The sequence below is a fragment of the Sapajus apella genome, unplaced genomic scaffold, assembly GCF_009761245.1.
Source record: "Sapajus apella isolate SASKATOON/1434 unplaced genomic scaffold, GSC_monkey_1.0 scaffold13, whole genome shotgun sequence".
NCBI lineage: Eukaryota > Metazoa > Chordata > Mammalia > Primates > Cebidae > Sapajus > Sapajus apella.
The window spans coordinates 4,760,810-4,779,259 of NW_022436953.1; the positions used below are offsets into that span (position 1 = coordinate 4,760,810).

The 18,450-nt window shown below is 55.5% G+C and overlaps 1 protein-coding gene across 1 annotated transcript; it reads right to left on the minus strand.

The window, feature by feature from the left end:
• Positions 1 to 573: 573 nt before the first annotated feature.
• Positions 574 to 3,346, minus strand: LBX1 (ladybird homeobox 1). Its single transcript, XM_032281357.1, has 2 exons — positions 2,883 to 3,346; positions 574 to 2,169 (listed from the first exon to the last, which is right to left on the minus strand). The coding sequence occupies exons 1-2, from the start codon at positions 3,205 to 3,207 to the stop codon at positions 1,649 to 1,651; spliced, it is 846 nt and encodes a 281-aa protein (XP_032137248.1). The 5' UTR covers positions 3,208 to 3,346; the 3' UTR covers positions 574 to 1,648.
• Positions 3,347 to 18,450: the final 15,104 nt, after the last annotated feature.

Here is an 18,450-nt window from a genome sequence, read left to right on the forward strand (position 1 = left end):
TGGGCTTACATTTCCAGGTGCCCACATTCGCAATTCAGCTTGGCCATGAAGCCTTTGGCCTCTCGCCCCCTACTCCCCAAGGATGAGGCCCTCGGGGCTGGAACCGAAACTTGGGAACCCGAAGGCTCCACCCCTTGTCTAACTGAGTGATACCTGCAGTGCTCCCGCGGCTCAGCCTGTTTATCAGGGAGCGCAGGGAGAATGCCTGTGGGTCTGGGGTGGGATGCAAGAACTGTAGGGCAAGTCCACCCCTCTCACCCTTTGTTCAACGCAAATTAATGTTGTACTATGGTGTGCCTCCCCACACACAGGCATTTTCTTCCAGCATTTCACGGCTCGCTTTTTACCCCGACCTGGCGAAGCCCGCATCTCTTCCGATTTAGTAGCTGCCTCGGGTTTAAGGGCAGAAGCGCCTCCTCCTGCTGCTTCCCCCTCTCCCCTCACTCTAAAGCCTGCCCTGAAAATCCCCCCAAACCTCCAAGGCTGGGGCGACCGCGAGAAGCAGCGGCAAGAAGCCCAGCCTGCCGCTGCTTCTCGGAAACGGGCCGCTCGCTCAAACACGGTCGCCGCCGGTTCTAGTAAAATGGCAAAGACTTTATTTATTGGAGAAAGAGGCCTTGGGTACAGTCTGGGGAGGAGAGGGCAAGGGAGGAGCAGGGAAGGGGCACTCGCAACCCACCCTCATCCCGCCACCCTCCTCGGGCCAAGTCGAGCTAGGAGTGGGGTGTTCAAGGTGTCAAGGGAGACCCAGAGCTGCGGAGGAGGTGGGGTGAGGGCTTGGGTCGGCCTCCTCTCTGTCTCTGTCACATGCAAAAAAATTCTAAAAAGAGTACAAAATAATTATAGGGCTTTGGGTTCTGTTTTCGATGGTTGGTTGGTTGGATTTCCCCCTGCATTGTCCCTAAGAGCCGGACTCCAACAGTCAGTCCGAGGAAATGCAGAGGGAGGAAAGAATCTTAAAAATAGCATTAGTGGGCATTAGGAGGCAGAAATGGCATTGAAAACAGACTTCTCTCTCAGAGGGTGGGGAGGAAAGATCAATTTTGAAACTTGCAAGTCAGGACCCGGCTGCCCCCCTCATCCCCTTCCCACTCAAGGAAAAAAGGCAGGAGGAAATAGAAGTCAACTGCAATAGGCCGCGGGAGGCAAGGAGGGAGCGGGCCGGTGCATTCGCCACATGCAGAGAAAAATCAAAACAGCCGGAGCTACCCGTCCTCTAGACTGCAGGGTCAGTGTTCGCAGCCCTGGGTTCTGCCTCGCCCTCAGCAATCCCGGCAGCCCGAGAGCTTTGAAAACATCGAAATCTCCGAGATTTAAAAAACAAAAATAAAAGAAAGAAAAAATCAGGCTGCGGTGGGAAGAACCCGCTATATAGGTTTAAATATTTATACAGAAGCCATACAGAATTGCACGGCGAGGGCTTCCGGGGCGGCGGAGGCCGCTGGCTGCAGCCGGCCCGGCCGGCCAGCCCGGGTTTATTGCTTCGTGAGGGAAGAGGCGGCTGCCAGGAGCCGAGTCCGGGGCCGGGGACTGGGGAGGAGGCGGGAGTTGGCAGAGGAGGTCCCAGCTCCCCTCGGCGGTCCGGTCCGTGAGGTGGTGGGCTTGCGGGCGCTAGGAACCCAGGGCAGCGGAAGACCTGGAGTGCCGCTCAATCGTCCACGTCGATCTCTTCGTCTTCCTCGTCCTCCGAGCAGTCCTGGCTGCTGGCCGGCTGGTCCGTGAGCGGAGAGGCAGGCGAGAGCTGCAGGGGGCCAGCGCCCGGGGCCTGCGGGGCGCCGGGGGGGAGGACCGGAGAGCCGGGCCTCGACTTAGCCCTGCCGCAGCCGCCGCCACCGCCGGCTGTGGCCTCCGAGTTCTGCTCGAGTTCGGCCAGCGCCACGATGTCCATCTGCCCGCTGGGGCCCAGTTTCTTGGCGGACTCTACGTCGGCCTTCATCTCTTCCAGGTCCCGCTTGAGCTTAGCGCGCCGATTCTGGAACCAGGTGATAACTTGCGCGTTGGTGAGGCCCAGCTGTTGCGCGATTTGGTCGCGATCGGCGGGGGACAGGTATTTCTGGTATAGAAAGCGTTTTTCCAATTCATAGATCTGGTGGTTGGTGAAGGCCGTGCGCGACTTTCGCCGCTTCTTAGGGGTCTGCCGCTGCCCAAAGATGGTCATCCCGTCGCGGCCTGGGAGGAAAGGACAGTGTAGGCTCGCGTTGGGAGAGAGGAAGCTCCACCCTGGCTCTTCCCCCCATAATTCCGTACCCCACCCAGGCCTGTCTGGCCTGCAGTCTACCAATGTTCCCTTCTCAGATTTAATTCGGCCTCCAGGACCAGGGCAAGCCTTGGCTACGGCAAACCTTCTGTCTTTGGTCTCCCAGAAGTCCCTAGGAAAAATTGTTTTGGTCTCTGCCCACTACCTAAGAGTTGGTTGGAAAGACCCAAAGTCTCTGAGAGTGTGAGAAAGCCAGACAGGGACACCTTAATTGCGATGTGAATGTTGGTTCTCCATCCCTTCCCAATCATGTAAACCTGCCCTACCCAGAAGGTCCCAGCAAAAGACTCTCGATTCCCCACGCCGAGTAGCCGGGCTAAGAGCTCCCAGGACACAGAGAAAGCAAGGGAGCCCGGCAAAGCACGCAGACTGCGCAGAGAGGTTGGGTTCCCACCACCCCTCTCCGGCCACCCCCCAACTCTGGCCTACCCAGAGGCCCCTAGGAATTAAGGACTGGGTTCCGTCCCATCTATCTTCACTCCCATAAGCAGCTGCTCAGGCTAGAAGGCCCTGGTGGCCGGAGCGGGCAGAGGCGGGCAGAGGCGAGCAGAGGCATAAGGCACAAAGCGCTCAGGGCACAGGGCGCCAGGCGATGGGTGCAGGGGAATCCAGCAGCTGCGCCTACCTTCGGCTGCCTGCAGAACGCTGACCTCCAGCCCCTTAAACGTCTTGCTGGCGAGCTCCTCCAGCGCGCACAGCGGCGAGGTCTGCGAGAGCAGCGCGCGGCCCGCCAGGGGCAAGCCGCCCGGCGCGTGCTTGTCCGCAGCGGCCAGCAGGTGCGCCGCCCCGCACAGCGAGTAACTTCTCCGCACAGACGGCTTGTTGAGGATGTCCTCGATGCTGAACGGCGTCAGTGGCTTGTTGGAGTTGGCGGGCGGAGGCAGGTGGTCCAGCGGGCTGCGCCGCCGCTCCTCCCCCGGCGCCGCCTTGCCGTCTTCCTTGGAAGTCATCTCGGCCTCTTTCGGGGGCCCGGCCTGGGCTGCTGGGGCCGGGGGGACCCAGCCCTCGGGCAGCTGGAGCGCCGGACGGCGCTGGCGGGAGGCGGCTGGTGGGAAGGAGGCCGCACTGGGCAGGACGCGGGCCGGGCGCGGGGCCGATTAGCGCGGCAGCTGAGGCGGGCAGAACAGCGCAGGGCCCCGGGAGGAGGGTGCTGACGCGGGCGCCGCTGCTGCCTGGGCTTGCAGCAATCCGGGGCCGGAGCCGGGGCGCGCTGCGCGGGGCTCCAGTTTCGCCAGCCCCGGTGCTATTTAAAGGTGTCAGGTGGCTCGCAGTGGCTCCTGGCCCCGGGTCCTGGCGGCCGCAGTTGGAAGAACCGAGGCAAGGGCGCCGATCCCGGACTGCGAGGGAGGCGGAGAGACGGGGCAATTGACTATTGCTAACAAGTTAGCCTTGATCGAGGTGTAATCAATTATCTCCACCGGCACTACTCTCTCTTTCTCTCTCCTTTCTCCCTTTCTCCTCTCTTCTTTCTCTCTGTTCTCTCCTGTTCTCTCCCTCCCTCCCTCCCTCTCTCTTCTCTGCTCCCCCCGTCTCTCTCCTTCTCTCCCTCTCCCTCGCCCTCTCTTTCACTCTCTGTCTGTCCAATGCAGGCGGCTCTAAGTTGGGAAGCTCATTAATTAGCGGTCCGGGGGTAGGAGGAGCCGGCTGGAATTAGCCTGCCTAATGCGCCTGTCAGTCCCGGCGCCGCGCCTCGCTCGGCCCGAGCTGTTTGTAAATTACATTAGCAGCCCCTTTATTGCACCCGAACCTCGGGCAACGGAAAAGCCACCGCCCCTGCCCCAAACTGCTAGCCGCGCTCCTGGCGCACCCGCCTCCCGCCGGCCTGGCTGCAAAAACAGCACCGGCCCGGAGGTCTCCGTCTTTCCGACCCGGGATATGGAGCCCGAAAGGGTAGCGGGAACCCCAGCCTGGGAGGGACGCGGCCGCCGCGCGGGCCAGGTAAGACCAGGAGCCGGGGTGGGCCCCGCTGCCGCCTAGAGTGGACTTTGCGGAGCTGAGATCAAGAGCCCAGCGCCTCTACCCGTGACCCTCTTGCCCATCACCCCACTGCCTGGGTGACTCGCCTGGGGAGAGGGAATCTGAAGCCCTTCTGGGCTGGCCCTCAGGAGGTCAGAGTCGGCTCGGCAGCCCTGGGTGGGCGACGCGGGAAGGGGGTGGGGGACCCCAGGGGTTGGGGGAGGGGGCTAGTTGGGCAGCTCAGCCTTCTCCACGCGGAGAGGCGGAGGAGAGAATTGTTGGTGGCTCTGGGAGCCTCTTCACCGGCCTGATTCCCGAAGCGGCCGCCCTACCTCTTCTGGCAATCTTGCACACTTTCCTCCAGCATCCGCTCCCCAGGCTGGCTGGGGCCACCGTTGGCCTGATGATGGGCGTCTGACTGGTAGCCGGGCCAGATGCCGGAGCTAACGGGGCCGGCTCGGTGCCTCCCCGCTGCGCTCCGCCCGGGCCCCGACCGGGGCCCTGCTGCCGGCCCCGCCTAGCCCAGTGCCGGGCTAGAGTGTACCGCCAGGCCGACTCCAGCTGTTCCGGATGCGGGGCGGGGGCCAGGCCGTGGTTGGGGCTTTGCTCTCAGGAACTCGCAGGGAGGCCGGGCTTCTAGTTAGGCTGGGACTAGGGACCTTTGGGCCTGGGATCTGTGAATATCGACAGAGCGTGTTGTGTGCATTGTTACTTGATGGTGTTTGTATTTTTGAATGTGTTTGTGTGTGGTTCTCCATGTGTATATTTGTGTAAATGCATGTGAACCCGTGGGTATATAGGTGGTTTGAACTCAGCTATTTCTTTCATTTCCTTGAGGCACTCCAGCAGGGCTGTGCCCTCAGGCCCTCCTCTCTTGCTACCCCATTTGGTTTATGTGGGGCCACTGGCCTCCTTACTAATTTTCCATTTCTGCCCTTGGAGAAAGGAGGGGAGGACCTAGAGGGGGTTGGAGTCCAGAAAGGAAAAGCTGTTCCCCCCCACACGCACAGCCCCCCACACAGCCCCGGCCCTGGCTTTGTTTGTAAACTCCTGGGTGGGTGGGCTGTGGGTTGGGCAGCACCGCTTGGACCAGAAAAGAGCCCAGAGAGGCCAATGTGAGGACTTGTGGCCCAGGACAGGGGTTGGGATGGCAAGACTAGAATTTCTTGTCCTGTCACCCCTCATCTCTAACCCTAGAGAGGGAGTGAGCCAAGCTGGGCTGTGGGGCAGGAAGGCTCTCTCTGGATGCCTCTGCAGAGCAGAGATACGTTTCATGATCTGGCATTCACTTGTTTGTTTGGAATCATGGCTGGCAGCTCTCTGGTGTAAAAGGGACAGTGTTGGGGGAAAGGGTTCCTGTTTGGTGCCCCAGTGCCGTGAGGGTTGAGAAGAACTCCCACTCTGGAACTCATCTTTGTCCTGCATTTTTCAGGGTGGGGGTAAGCGAATGGGGAGATGACAAGTCCTCAGAGGCAGGACTGGTGAGAATGGGAATCACAGTTCCCTCAGAGCTGCAGACCCACCCCAGGGCAGACCTGTCTCTGCTGCTTCCCTGCTGCCCTGGGAGCCACTAGGTGATGCTGACCTAGCAAACGTGGAGTCAGAGCCTAGAGACCGGCAGTCAGAGAAGGACCAGAGGGAGAGGGCACCAGGGAGCTGAACCTGGGTGGCTTGGAAGCTCTGGGGCCAAGAGGGGTCTGTCTCCTCTCACTTCCTACCCTCAGGATCCCACCTCAGCCTTTTCCTGCCATAACCCCAAACCCCTGACCCAGAGGCTCAGGCAAGTGACACCCCCAGTGCTAGCAGGGAGGCAGGGAGACCCGTTTAGATCCAGGAGCCAGGACCTTTGGATCCCAATCGAGAGAGAGAGAGAGAGAGAGAGAGAGAGAGAGAGAGAGAAGGGGGAGGGAGAGAGTTCCTCCCATACTTCCACACTCTTTCTGTCCTCTTCAGTCTCTGCATTGCATCTGGTACTAGCCCACAGGATAGGACTTTAAGGACAAGCAAAGCCCCTGCTGTTGCCCATCTCCCAGACCCTCAAGACCAGCGGGAGTTCAGAGTTACTGAGAAGCTGACAGGAAGGGGAGGAATGTGAACTGGGGAGCAGAGGGGTCCCTCTACTTGGCTTGTTCTTCGTGTCTTATCCTGCTGGCTGGTATTGAGACCTTTAGTCTTCAGTCACACCACGTCAAAAGGAACAGGACATTTCACAATCATCTGCTAAATTACTTCCACCACTGTCACCAAATCTTCCCTGGCTGGCCTGTACCTGCTGCCCAATCCTATGGCTTGGCTCTTTTGGCCTAATCGGTTGGCCTCTTGGCTAAACACACTTGGGCACACCATATGGCTGGGGGCGTGGGGTGTGGCATGAGGTGTGCAATGTGGGGAAGCCTGTGGTACCACCCTGCCTTTTGTTGTTTTAGTTTGATTCATCCAGATCCCCTTATCCAGGCCACCTTTGGAAACCAGCCCAACTGCCCTACCAACATTTTCCCAGCCCAGTGGTCCCACCCCTACCTCCACTGCTGGAAAACCCCAGGGGGGTGGGGCTGGAATCTTCTGAACTCCTGGGAGCCCAATCCGCTTGCCTCTTGTACCCCTCTTGCAGAGCCATGACATATATTTCAGGTTTGTGTACTGACCCCTACCTGCCTCCCCTGCCAGACCTGAGAGCAGGAATCTTCATCTGGGTACTCTGGTTCATCTCGGACCTTCGAAGTTCTGGGAGACACCGGGGCTTCTGCTGAATATTGGTTGAATGACTTCCCATAGACCAAATAGGGTATACATGATTGTGCAATGTGGAGGGGGATGATTTGAGCCCCTCAGAGGAGTTTAGAATTAAAAGAATTCCAGAAATGAGGAGCACGGGGTCGGTGGGGGAGAGCCTGCCCTGACAGATCAGGCTCCAATCTTTCCACCCAATCCCCTCCTGAGCCCCTGTGCTGGGGCAAGGCAGACACTCTGGGGGTCTCCCCATCCCCAGTCAGCTGGGCCAGCATCCTCTCACCTGGAGCTGAAAGCAGCTGATATTTTCCTCCACAGAGGAAATACCTGTCTTCAAAGCCTAATCTACACGCTACCCGGATCCTGAATTCCTGTTTGCTGCTTAAACAGTCAGGGTCCAGGTTTATTCTATCTCAGTGGATAGGGAAGAGATGATTCTGCCAAAAATCTGCTTGCCCTCAGTTTAGGGAATATTTCAGACAAAGAGGAGGGAAAGAGCATTTCATGAATTGCCACAATAAGGGGACCCTGCAGACCCAAACAAAACAAGTTAATCCCTAACACAGGAGAATAATTCACTTAAACCCCCAAAGGCTCCATTGGATTCAATCTGGATTGTTTTGGTAGCCCCATTCATTTCCAGATTATTTGTGTAAGCACCAGCGTTGCCTCTCAGGCTAGAGTTCCTTTAGAGAAAAGCGTCTGACAGCGCTCGAAACAAGTTAACTTGACCAGCAGTGCAGATCCTTTACTGTTGTTGTTGTTATTGTTGTTTTTGTCCCATGATGACCTGCTACACTGAATTCGGAGCGATTCTTCTGCTATAGAAGTGGACTATGATAGACGGCCTCCTGCCACCCAGGCTGAGCCAGGACTGCCCGCTTGGTTTTTACATTTTGCCCTGGGCCACTGTCTGCAGTAACAGCAACAATAACCGTGACAATAAATACCATAAGCCCTTACCTTGTGCCTGGCTCCAGGCTAAGAGCTTATTCATTTCATTTATTACGCACAAGCACAATCCTTCTAGGTAGCTACCGCTCTTACCCCAATTTTATGTAATAGGAAAATGAGGCCCAGAGAAGTTAAGTAACCCATCCAGAGTCGCACAGCCTGTTTTGGAGTAATCAGGATTGGAACACTGTTTCTTTTTCTGATTCAAGCCTGTTCCCTTAATCCCTGAACCAGGGGTTTCTTAACCAGAGGTCCCCCAAGGGCTCTTTGAATGGGCTTCAGGGGCTCTGTAAACCCCAGAAATTGTGTGTGCACCCAGAGGGTCACATTTTTCTGGGAGCAATAACATAACATAACACCTAGGACTCTCAAAGTGGGTGGGGATCCAGAAAAGGTAAAGGCTGGAATCAGGCCACTGGGGAAGAGGGAGGGAAGTGGCCTCCTCCCAGGCGTGGGGAGCAGGGAGGCAGCTGCTTCAAAATTCAGGCTGGGCTCCAAGCCTGCTCTTGGACCTGCCCTGCTTTCTCTGGCCACGCCCAGCTCTTAGGACCTCAGCTAGCAGGAAGAGGTGGAGGCAAGGTCTGAGGGCAGGACACTCCTTTGGTCCCCTCCCTGATTCTCCCCTTCCCTACTTCTTTTGTGAACTGAATTCCTTCAGGGCACTGTGACATGGTGGTGGCCACCACAGGGGCCAGCCTCCTCCAGACACGGCAGTCCTGCATGGAAGCAGAGGGGAGTGCTTCTCCTCTGGAAGTGTTGGGGGGCATAGACAGACCACTGAGTGACAGAGACAGTCAGGGAGAAGAGACAAGTTCCCAGAGACACTCAAGTCCTGGGTGCCCATACTCTGCAGCCTCTGGAACAGCCTTCTCTTTTGGTTCCAAGCTTTTGTTCCCCTCATCCAGGGGTTGGGATGGTTTGTGTCCCTTCCTTTCCTGGCCCCTCCTACTTTGTCTGTAATGCCCAGCTCATCTCCTGGGGGAACCTCCTCTGCCCGGTTCAGCTCCTCTCCTTAGCACATTCCCCTGGGTGTCATTGTCACATTGCGAGGAATGTGCTGCTTTGTCTGTCTGTCCTGCCTCTCTCTGTGTGTCTGTTGTGAACTTGGGAAGGAAGAACCTGAATCACCTCTCCATGCCCCCATGCCAGCCCAGCCTACACCAAGGTCTCAAGCATTTGTTGAGTAACTAAATAAACAATCAAGGGACAAAAAGAGAGCAGACATGGAACTTAGCCTGTGCCTCAGAGAGAGGACAAGGGGTACAAGGGAAGGGTAGGTGCGTTGGTTTTGCCAGCTGCCTGCAGATGTGTGCAGCACTCCTGCTGCTCACACCAATACACACAGAGGGGCCCAGAGACATTCTCTAATGCTTTTTGGCTATGGAGTGAGTTTCCTGAGTGTGGACCCAGCTGCAGTGGTATGGTCTGACTTAGTAATGAACTTCATTCACTTTTTTTGTGTTTGAGATGAGTCTCACTGTCACCCGGGGTGGAGCATGCAGTGGTACAATCTGGGCTCACTGCAGCCTCAGCCTCCTGGGCTCAAGTGATCCTCCCACTTTAGCCTCCCAAGTAGCTGAGACTACAGGCATGGGCCACCATGAGTGGCTAGTTTTTGTATTTTTTGTAGAGATGGGGTTTTGCAATGTTGCCCAGGCTGGATTTTTTTTTTTTTTTTTTAATAGGGTTGAGGCCAGGCACAGTGGCTGAGCCTGTAATCCCAGCACTTTGGGAGGCCGAGGCAAATGGATCACTTGAGGTCGGCAGCTTGAGAATAGCCTGGCTAACAAGGCAAAACCCCATCTCCACTAAAAATACAAAAATTAGCTGGGTGTTATGGTGCGCACCTGTAGTCCCAGCTACTCAGAGGTTGAGGCAGGAGAATCACTTGAACCCGGGAGTTGGAGGTTGCAGTGAGTCAAGATCGCACCACTATACTCTAGCCTGGGTGACAGAGCGAGATTCTGTCTCAAAAAAAAAAAAAAAAAAAACGAAAGAAAGAAAGAAAAGAAAATAGGATTTAACCCCCAACATTCATTGCGTCCAGAAGCAGAGAGGAAGAATGGACAGAAGATGGGAGGTGACGGGCAGCCAGGATGGCAGGAAACAGACACCCACCCACCACCCCAGTAGCCCAGAGGTCTATGAAGAGGATAAAGGAACCTAAGTAAGTGTGTGGGAGTGGGGTGGGGAAGAATCTGGTTCTGTTCCCAATGGAGGTGGCATTTGAATTGAACTTTGTAAAACCAGGAGCATGTGCATAGGTGCAGAAGGAGGGACCACCTTGGAGGCAAAGGGAACTACCAAGCGCAAGGCCAAAGATGCCACCCTGAGAGAGGATCCAGAGTCCCCTGTATCTCCTCCCTCTGTTGTCCTGGCGGTATGCTGCTGGGTAAGGATGAAACCCTTAGTCCCTTGTTTTGCCCCAGGGGGTCTGCAGCCTGGAGCCGGGGGCTGCTGGGCTCCAGGGATGGCTATTTATTTATTTATGGGGTGTGGTGGGGTGGGGTGGGGTGAGGGGTGGGAATGGGATGAGAGAGGCTGCTTTCCTGAGCCTACAATTGGGGTTTCCTTCTCCTTGCCATCACCAGAAACTCCAAGAGCTGACCCTCTATCTTACTAACCCAGGCGGCCCAGAAACATCGCAGTCCAAGGAAAAACCATAAATGGTAGTCGGCTCCCTCCCTTTCACAGAGGTCTGTCTCACTGCTGTGGCGGGGCGCCTGGCGCAGGCCAGGCATGGGGCCTGGGCTAGGCCAGGTGGAAAGGCGGAAGGCCGAGTTGGGACAGACAAGGAGACCAAGGAGCCGCTCGCCCGGTAAACGGACATAGGAAAGGCCTGAGTCAGGTTTCTCATAATAAATAAACTGCACGTGAATAATTCAGCAGTCGCGCGGGGGCCAGTTGCATTAGCGCCGCCTCTGCACGGCGTCCCAGACCTCGCGGAGGGGAGTAGGCCACTCTTCAAGGCCCTTGAAGAGGGAGTCGTGTAGAAGATCCCCTGCCCAACAGTATCCTGGATTCTACCCAGGTCGAGTGGGAGAGGCTCCCCGTTCCCAATTCCCTCGGGCCCCCGAGAATCTGGGGGCCGCCTGCTGGGCAGTCTATCCCAGCTAAGCCGCTCCTGTGTCCCAAGACCTCGGGCAAGAGAAGACAGGCGGTGAGACGGATCAGAATAAAGGACGCGGACGTCTGACCTGCGGAAAACCCAGCATCTGCAGTGCCCAGCCGCACAGGGAACGTGGGCGGCGTGGCTCCAAGCACAGCGAAGACGCCAGGCTCAGGCTCGGATCTGAGCTCAGAGCCAGGATCCCTCAGAGCTGCCTCGTCCTGGCCGGGATTTTCCTTGCCCTGAAGTGAGGCTCCAGGGAAGCTGCAGGGCCCTCCGCCCTCTCTGAGCTCCCACGTACTTGAGCCTCTCCCCGTCTTTCTTGGGCCTGTGGATGCAATTCTCGCCGCACCAGACTCCCCTGTCTCCTCGCTGCCCTCTAGGTACAGTCCGTAGCGCCTGAAACCTAATTTTGTTTGAGCGGAACCCAGCCCCTTTGGCTCTTTCTAATTCCCACAATCCCTGGTTTCCCGATCCTGAGGAATTGCATTCAATTCTCACATCCACCAACACTCAATCCCTCCAGTTCCTCTCCAGCCCCTTCACTTCCATTAATTAGGTCGACTCCCTTCCTTCGCTGCCCCTCCTGTCCCCACGCAGCCTCCCTACACCTCAGCATTGAGCCTCGGGGCAAGACCTCTGTCCTGGCTCCGCTAGCCCTGCGGGGCCCCGCACTCACCAGGCCCGGAAAGGCACCAGGCCTGGAAAGGTATCTTCACAGGGATTCCGCAAAGCCAGATCCCAAGCCTCCATGGAGGCCACCAGCCCTCCCCGCACCCATCTTCCTCCTCTTCCTCTTTCTCTTTTCCGCTTCCCTCCGCCTCTAGGTATTTCTTTCTCATTCGTTTCTTTTCGTTTGGTGAGGTGCCACCCACCACAGCCCTGTCCCCTAGGGAGTCCTGGACTAACTTTGCCACCCTCGTGGCCTTAGCCCGGACTCTGAGTCTCGAGCGGCTTCTGGGAGGCGGCAGCAGGGCAGCTCGGGTGTCTTCGCAGAGACAGGTGAGGGTGGCTGGCGATTCCCCAGCCTCAGATGGCTCTGCTACCGGCTGGCTGTGTGATCCTGGGTAAGTCTTTCCACCTCTCTAAGCCTCGATGGTGGTAAAAGGCAGGAAATACAGAGAAGGTGTTGGGGGACTAAACCTTTTCATTCGTTTGAGAAAGGGAGTCGCCTGTGTTAAGGCCTAAGGAGGAAGTTAGGTTCTCGAGAATTCTAGATCTGAAATGGCCATTTGTTTTAACGAATATTTTGGGAGCAGCTGATAGCTGCTTTTTATTTTTCTTTTTTACAGCCGATGGGGTGCCCGGCGTTAGAACCCTTCCCTCCAATCCTCACCACGTCTCCATTTTGCCAAAGAAGAAACTGAGGTTAAGGTCGCGATGCCCTGGCCAGCACCAAAGGTGGAATTTGAACACACATCGCGTTTGGAGCGGCTCTAGTGTTTAAACCACACAGTATGACATTGGACGGGTGAATCGAGCCCTCACAGGGCCTGGAGTGACGTAGGCAGAGAGGAGTTGGGCTGAATCTCCAGGTGTTCCTTTCTTTCTGCCCTACGAAAGCTTTGGAATTCTTATTTTCAGGTAAACGATTTTGGCAGTGCTCGGAGAAGGATAGAGGTAAGACCCAAGGAGGAACTTCCTGCATGCTATGGGAGACCCCCTGGGCCGAGGAGGCGCGGGCAGCCTTCACCCGGCCAAGGGAGCAGCCATTGATCTTGGATCTGTTTTTCCTCAAGAGTCTGTCCTGTGGGGCCCGGGGCACAGTCCCCAGCCTCAATCCTGGACCCAGGGGGAGAAGGGGCTCGGGGAGAAGGGCGCACCCCCGGACCCGGGACCGACGGCAGCCCTAGCCAGTCCCCGCTCTCTTCCTCTCCAGGGGTCTCTCTGTGAGGTCGCGTCCTCCTAGCTGCAGAGCGTGGGGTGCTGGCTGGAGGGCAGCAGAGTGGAAGCCAGGGCCTGGGACCCTCTGGTTGGGCAAGGAGGGGCTGGAGTCCGGCTCCCAGTGACCCAGTCCCCAGTCCCAGCCATGGGGTCACAGGTGGCGGCCCAGACAGGCCACGGGTCCCTCGCCACAAGTCCCATTACATTGTATTTATGTTTCACTTTATTGTTTTTTTTCCTCCTCTCATTATTGTCTCACTCTGGGGGAGGCAAAGGATATAATATATTCATCTTTATTATACCAAATCTGTGTGAAGCATTTAATAAAACGCTGTTTCCACACAGCCAGGGATATTAGTGTGAGCTATTCTTAACTTAATGCTCCTGGACGGAGGGCGCCGTTGCCACAGCGCCTGCTGCCGGCGGGTCGCGGGAAGCGCAGGCCCTGGCCGCCGATCTCCCCGCGCAGGTCCAGCGCTCCGGGTGGCCTTCTGGCATGCTTGTCGAAGCCCCCGTGCCCATTCTACGGCGTCTGTCTGTGACCCCTCGGCCTCCAGCCTGGGCGGAGGGGCTCGGAAGAGCCGAATGCAAGCACCACCCTTCCTCCCCTCTACCAGCCTGGCTGCTTTTCGAACCTACTGTGGGCCTTGGTTTGCATCTATGAAAATGGGAAGAATTCCATCACTGCCTCCCTCTCAGGGCTTTTGGGAGGCCAAAGACGCCTTGTGGGTTGACAGGATTTTTTTAAACAGGAAAGAAAAAATGGAGAATTTGTAAGGTCAGGATCAATGAGGGCCAGAGAGAAGCAGAGAGGCTGCAGAGGTGGCTTCAGGCAACACAGATCAAGCTGGACCCCAGGAGAGCAGGCAGGGTGCAACTCTAATGTGGGCAGAGCCCAGGAGGTCTCGGCATGCCTGGGCCTTACCCCGGCCCACAAAAACAGCGGATCCTAGTCAGGATCGATCTCGGCCTGTTGGTCCTCACATAATTCTCCCTCTAGGTAGGAAAATAGTGTTTCTTTTGTTTTGTTTTGTGTGTTTTTTTTTTTTTTTTTGAGACAGAGTCTTGCTCTGTCGCCCACACTAGAGTGCAATGGGGCAATCTTGCAATCTTGGCTCACTGCAGCCTCTGCCTCCTTAGTTCCCAGGTTCCAGCAATTCTCCTGCCTCAGCCTCCTAGGTAGCTGGGATTACAGGTGCACACCACCATGCCTGGCTAATTTTTCTATTTTTTAGTAGAGATGGGGTTTCACCATGTTGGTCAGGCTGGTCTCAAAACCCTGACCACAAGTGAACTGCCTACCTTGGCCTCCCAAAGTGCCGGGATCGCAGGTGTGAGCCACCACGCCCAGCAGAAAATAGCCTTTTTAACTCCAGTTTTACAGCTAGCAAACAGGCTCACAAAGATCACGTGGCTTGTTTGAGATAACCAAACTAGGATGTAGTATAGCAGGTCACCAGACTCCATGCCCCTCCCAGCCCCCATTCTCCAGAGTTTTTCTTTAAAGCTTACATTCTGCCCTCTGTGTGCGTGTGCGCGAGTGTGCACACACACACACACACACACACCCCTACCTGGAGATGACCATGGGAAGGAGAAACAGCCTCATGACTTTCTACATCCAGGCCCACTGCTCAATGTCCTTCAGAGCCTACCACCTGGCTTCTTATAGGGCTCAGATCTGGGCACACCAGTCTTATTTAGGCTGCTTGTAACAGTGCTATAGGAGAGAGGGAGCTGGCAGTAACCAGGCCAAGCCAGGCAGAAGGAATTGTGCAGGAGAGGCTTTAAGTGGGCAGGTGGGTCTCCCTGGCTAGAATTCATACCCTCCCAGAAATCTCAGTCTTCCTCCATCCTGTCCCCACCATTCCACCCTTGGGAGTGGGGGGCTGCACCAGGTCAATTCACATCCTATAGACTGCTAGTCAGAGCTCCTTTGGAGACCTAAGTTACTTGAGAAATCTGACAGTCGCCCCCTGAGGCTGGCTGAGGAGGAGGCACAGACTGTGTGGCAGGGCTAGGACTAGGGTGAGGCAGGTGAGGTGCCATATTTAAGGATGGCATCTGCTCTCAGCACTGTGTGTGATCTCTTAGGTTTTATGTCTTGGGCATCTCACTGGCCTTACCCTAGTCCCAGCTCTGCTGTGTGGTCTGAGAAGTAGAATCAAGGCCAGTGAACTGCTGAGAGGGAACAGGGAGGCTGATTTCAGCTCATCCTTGAGAATGACTTTCTGAAGCATCAAAGTGGGAACAATGGAATGAGCTTCCCCCAACACATGGAGTATGCAAGCAGGGCTCAGCGCCTGCTAAGAAGAATAATAATCACCATATTATTGTCACCACCAACACTGTCACCATTGACCATCACTTTGTGTCAAGCAAAAGCTTTAGTCAATGTTGTTTCATTTAATGTATATAAATGTATTTTAGCTGAAGATGGGCTATCAGAGTCTCTGACCTTTGGCGTCCTTTCCAGCTCCAAGAGTCCATTGTTGCATAAGACAAAGAGCACTTCTGTTGATTTTGGTTGGTTCAATGCATTGTTGTTAGTATTTGTGGACTTACAGTCTTATGCTAATGGATAAGCTCCTACAGGGCAGAGACTGTGTCTAATCTCATTTTTTTAAATGATTCCCTCTCCTGCTCCATGCTGACCAGAGGCCTGGGCACATAGAATAGAAGGTGTTCAATAAATGTGTATCAAACACACACATGAGTAAACCAATGTCTAAAAGCTGTCGGCTTACCTGGCCATTTGCTTTCGGGGCTGTGACTGACAGAGCCACTAGGGGAGCCAGAACCACCTCTGTAGTCATCCCCCTTTCTATGGCTGAGCTGAGTTCAAGTAGGCGTGTCTAGAGCCTCCCCTGACATCATGTGCCTAGCCTTTGCTAGTTTGTGGTTAAGACAAGGGCCAGCCCAGGTTCTTCGCAGAAGGATCTCAAGACTCATACTGAACAAACCTCATGAGAAAGCATTCAGGTGGTGAGGGAAGCCTCTGGAAATCAGAGCAGGGAAGGGCCTTGCAGCCAGTGAAGCCTGTCTGGCAGAGCTAAGACTACAGCTAGTCCTTGCAATGTGAGAAGAATTGAGTGGTTGAAGGGAAGAAATTGGCCATCCTAGCTGGGTGCGGTGACTCACCTGTAATCCTAGCACTTTGGGAGGCCAAGGTTTACTTAAGGCCAGGAGTTTGAGACCGGTCTGGCCAACATGGTGAAACCCCGTCTCCTCTAAAAATACAAAAATTAGCCATATGTGATGGCACATGCCTGTAATCCCAGCTACTTGGGAGGCTGAGGCAGGAGAATCGCTTGAACCTGGGAGGCAGAGGTTGCAGTGAGCTGAGACTGCACCACTGCACTCCAGCCTGGGTGATAGAGTGAGACTCCATCAAAAAAGAAATAGACCATTCTAGGTTGGAGTGATGGGGAGCAAGAGCAAAGGGACAGAGGCAGGAATGCCCACAATCATTTTGGGGAAAAGGCAGCCTAGCCTGGCTAGAGTACCAGAGGAAGACAAGTGGAAAAGACATTTGTGGAATGCCTTGAATGTCCAGGCCCAGAGCCAGAGAACAGAAAATAGGGTTCGGAAATCAGAATCCATATTCTAGAACCCAGAAACCACAGCCTAGAACTCAGGAAGCAAGAGCAAAGTTCAGGACCCCGTCTTGTGTAGGGCTGTCCATTAGCTGCGTAAAAGGATGCCTTGGGGACTCCAAACTCAAGGTACATGATCTTATTGGGAAACAAAGTGGATTTTTCTAATCGGCTTAGTCCAGGAAACCAAAGGCCTGACTCAAGCACAGGACCAACTTGGGTCTAGCTGAGACTTGCCCCCCAGGACTGGCATGAGCAGCTGTCTTGGGTCCCTCCAAATCACAGCCTGAAGTCTGGCATTATCTGCAGCCCAGCAGGCACCCTGAGCTGGGGCAGGTGTCGCCACCAATATATACCTTCACACCCTTCAATCCTCCCTTCTGTTCTCTAGTACAGGTGGGATCTGAGATTTTAGGCTAGACGCAGCTGGGGCGGGCCACTGGAGGGTGGAGCCGTGGTGCCTGCAGCAGTGCCAAATGAGCCAGCGTGTAGGCGTTGCTGTGCCGGCCTGTCGCGGGGCGCAAGCCTGCCAAGGAGCCAGAGTGCGGTGCCGCGTGGAGGGTGTCAGGGGTGGTATTGTCAGCACACAAATGCTCAACTTTATGTACTTTTAACTAGAGGTGTAACAGATGGCCCCGTTTCTGTCCAAGCCAGGGAGACTGGTGCCCATTCCGGCTGCAGCCAATCAATCCCGCCACTCTGGGGGGAGCTACAAGCTGGGCTGGGAGGCCTGGAGCCAGCAATTGCGCAAGGCTGTCTGCTCAGGCTGGCCCAGCGCAGCCTCCGCCAGCCGCTCAGCCATAGGCCTGGGGAGGTAGGAGGGCAGGCAAGTGGCAGCCATGCCTGGAGCCTGGTCAGAGGCCTGCCTGGGAGGGAGAGCCTGGAACTACTCACCAGGCCCCACATGGCCAGTGAGGACAATCAAGGTGCCAACCCATCCCACCGTGTCCTCATTCTCCTGTGGTCCTTGCTCAGGACCTAACTACCAGATCTCTAGCTTCAAGAAGCTTTGGGTCCATAGCTGTGTAGTGTCTTGTGTTAGGGACAGCAGACATTCTCAGGACTGGGGGTGAGTAGTGGTGCCATTGGGAGAAATAGTCACAGTACTGTGAAAGGCTTCAAGAAGTGCCCAAAACAGCCAGAGAAGAAGAGAAAACAGCAGGAGCCAGGGATCCCAGAGCTGGGAGAAACTGTGAATTAATCTAGTCTTACATTCATATAGTCAGTCAACAAACACTTAGTGAAAGCCTACTGTGAGCTAGGTCCTTTATTAAGCACTGAGGACATAATGATGAATAAGACATAATTCCTGTCCTTGAGACCTTTTTTGGGGGAAGACAGGCAAATACACTGGTAATTGGAGCAATGAACTAGGGCTCATAAAATCTCCAAAAAGGCTGTGGAAGCACAAAACAAGAGCATTTAACTGCCTGAGAGATCCAGGGAAGATTCCAGTAGGGGGCTGGTTCTGAGCTGGGTCTGAAAAGATAGGTAGGAGTTTTCGTGGGAGGTGGGGATGGAGGAGGGCATCAGAGCAGGAAGGGATGGCATGAGCAAAGACATGGTAAGAAAACATGGTGAAGGTAAGGGTCTGAAAAGATGTATGTGGAACTGGGGTCTGGGAGTTGGGAGAAGGAGTGGAGGGGATGAGGCTGGGCAGCGGAAGGGGCAGGTGTCTTCCCTCAGTTGTCCCTTCTGTCACCTTCTGCCCTCTATCTGGTGCCATAGAGAAGGCAAGTTCTAGCAGCGTGTAGGCAAGTGGTCCAGAGTGCTCCAGTCCTGGCCTGCCTTTTGTTCTGCGTTGAGGGACAGGGCTGTGAACTCTCCCCTAACCATCTACCCAGTGGATTTCTGAGTCTCCTAAAAACAGCCTTTCTGTAGGCTCCCCCCAAAAGGCTTTGGAACCTACCTTCCTTCCTTCCTTCCTTCCTTCCTTCCCTCCTTTTCTTTCTTTCTTTCCTCTT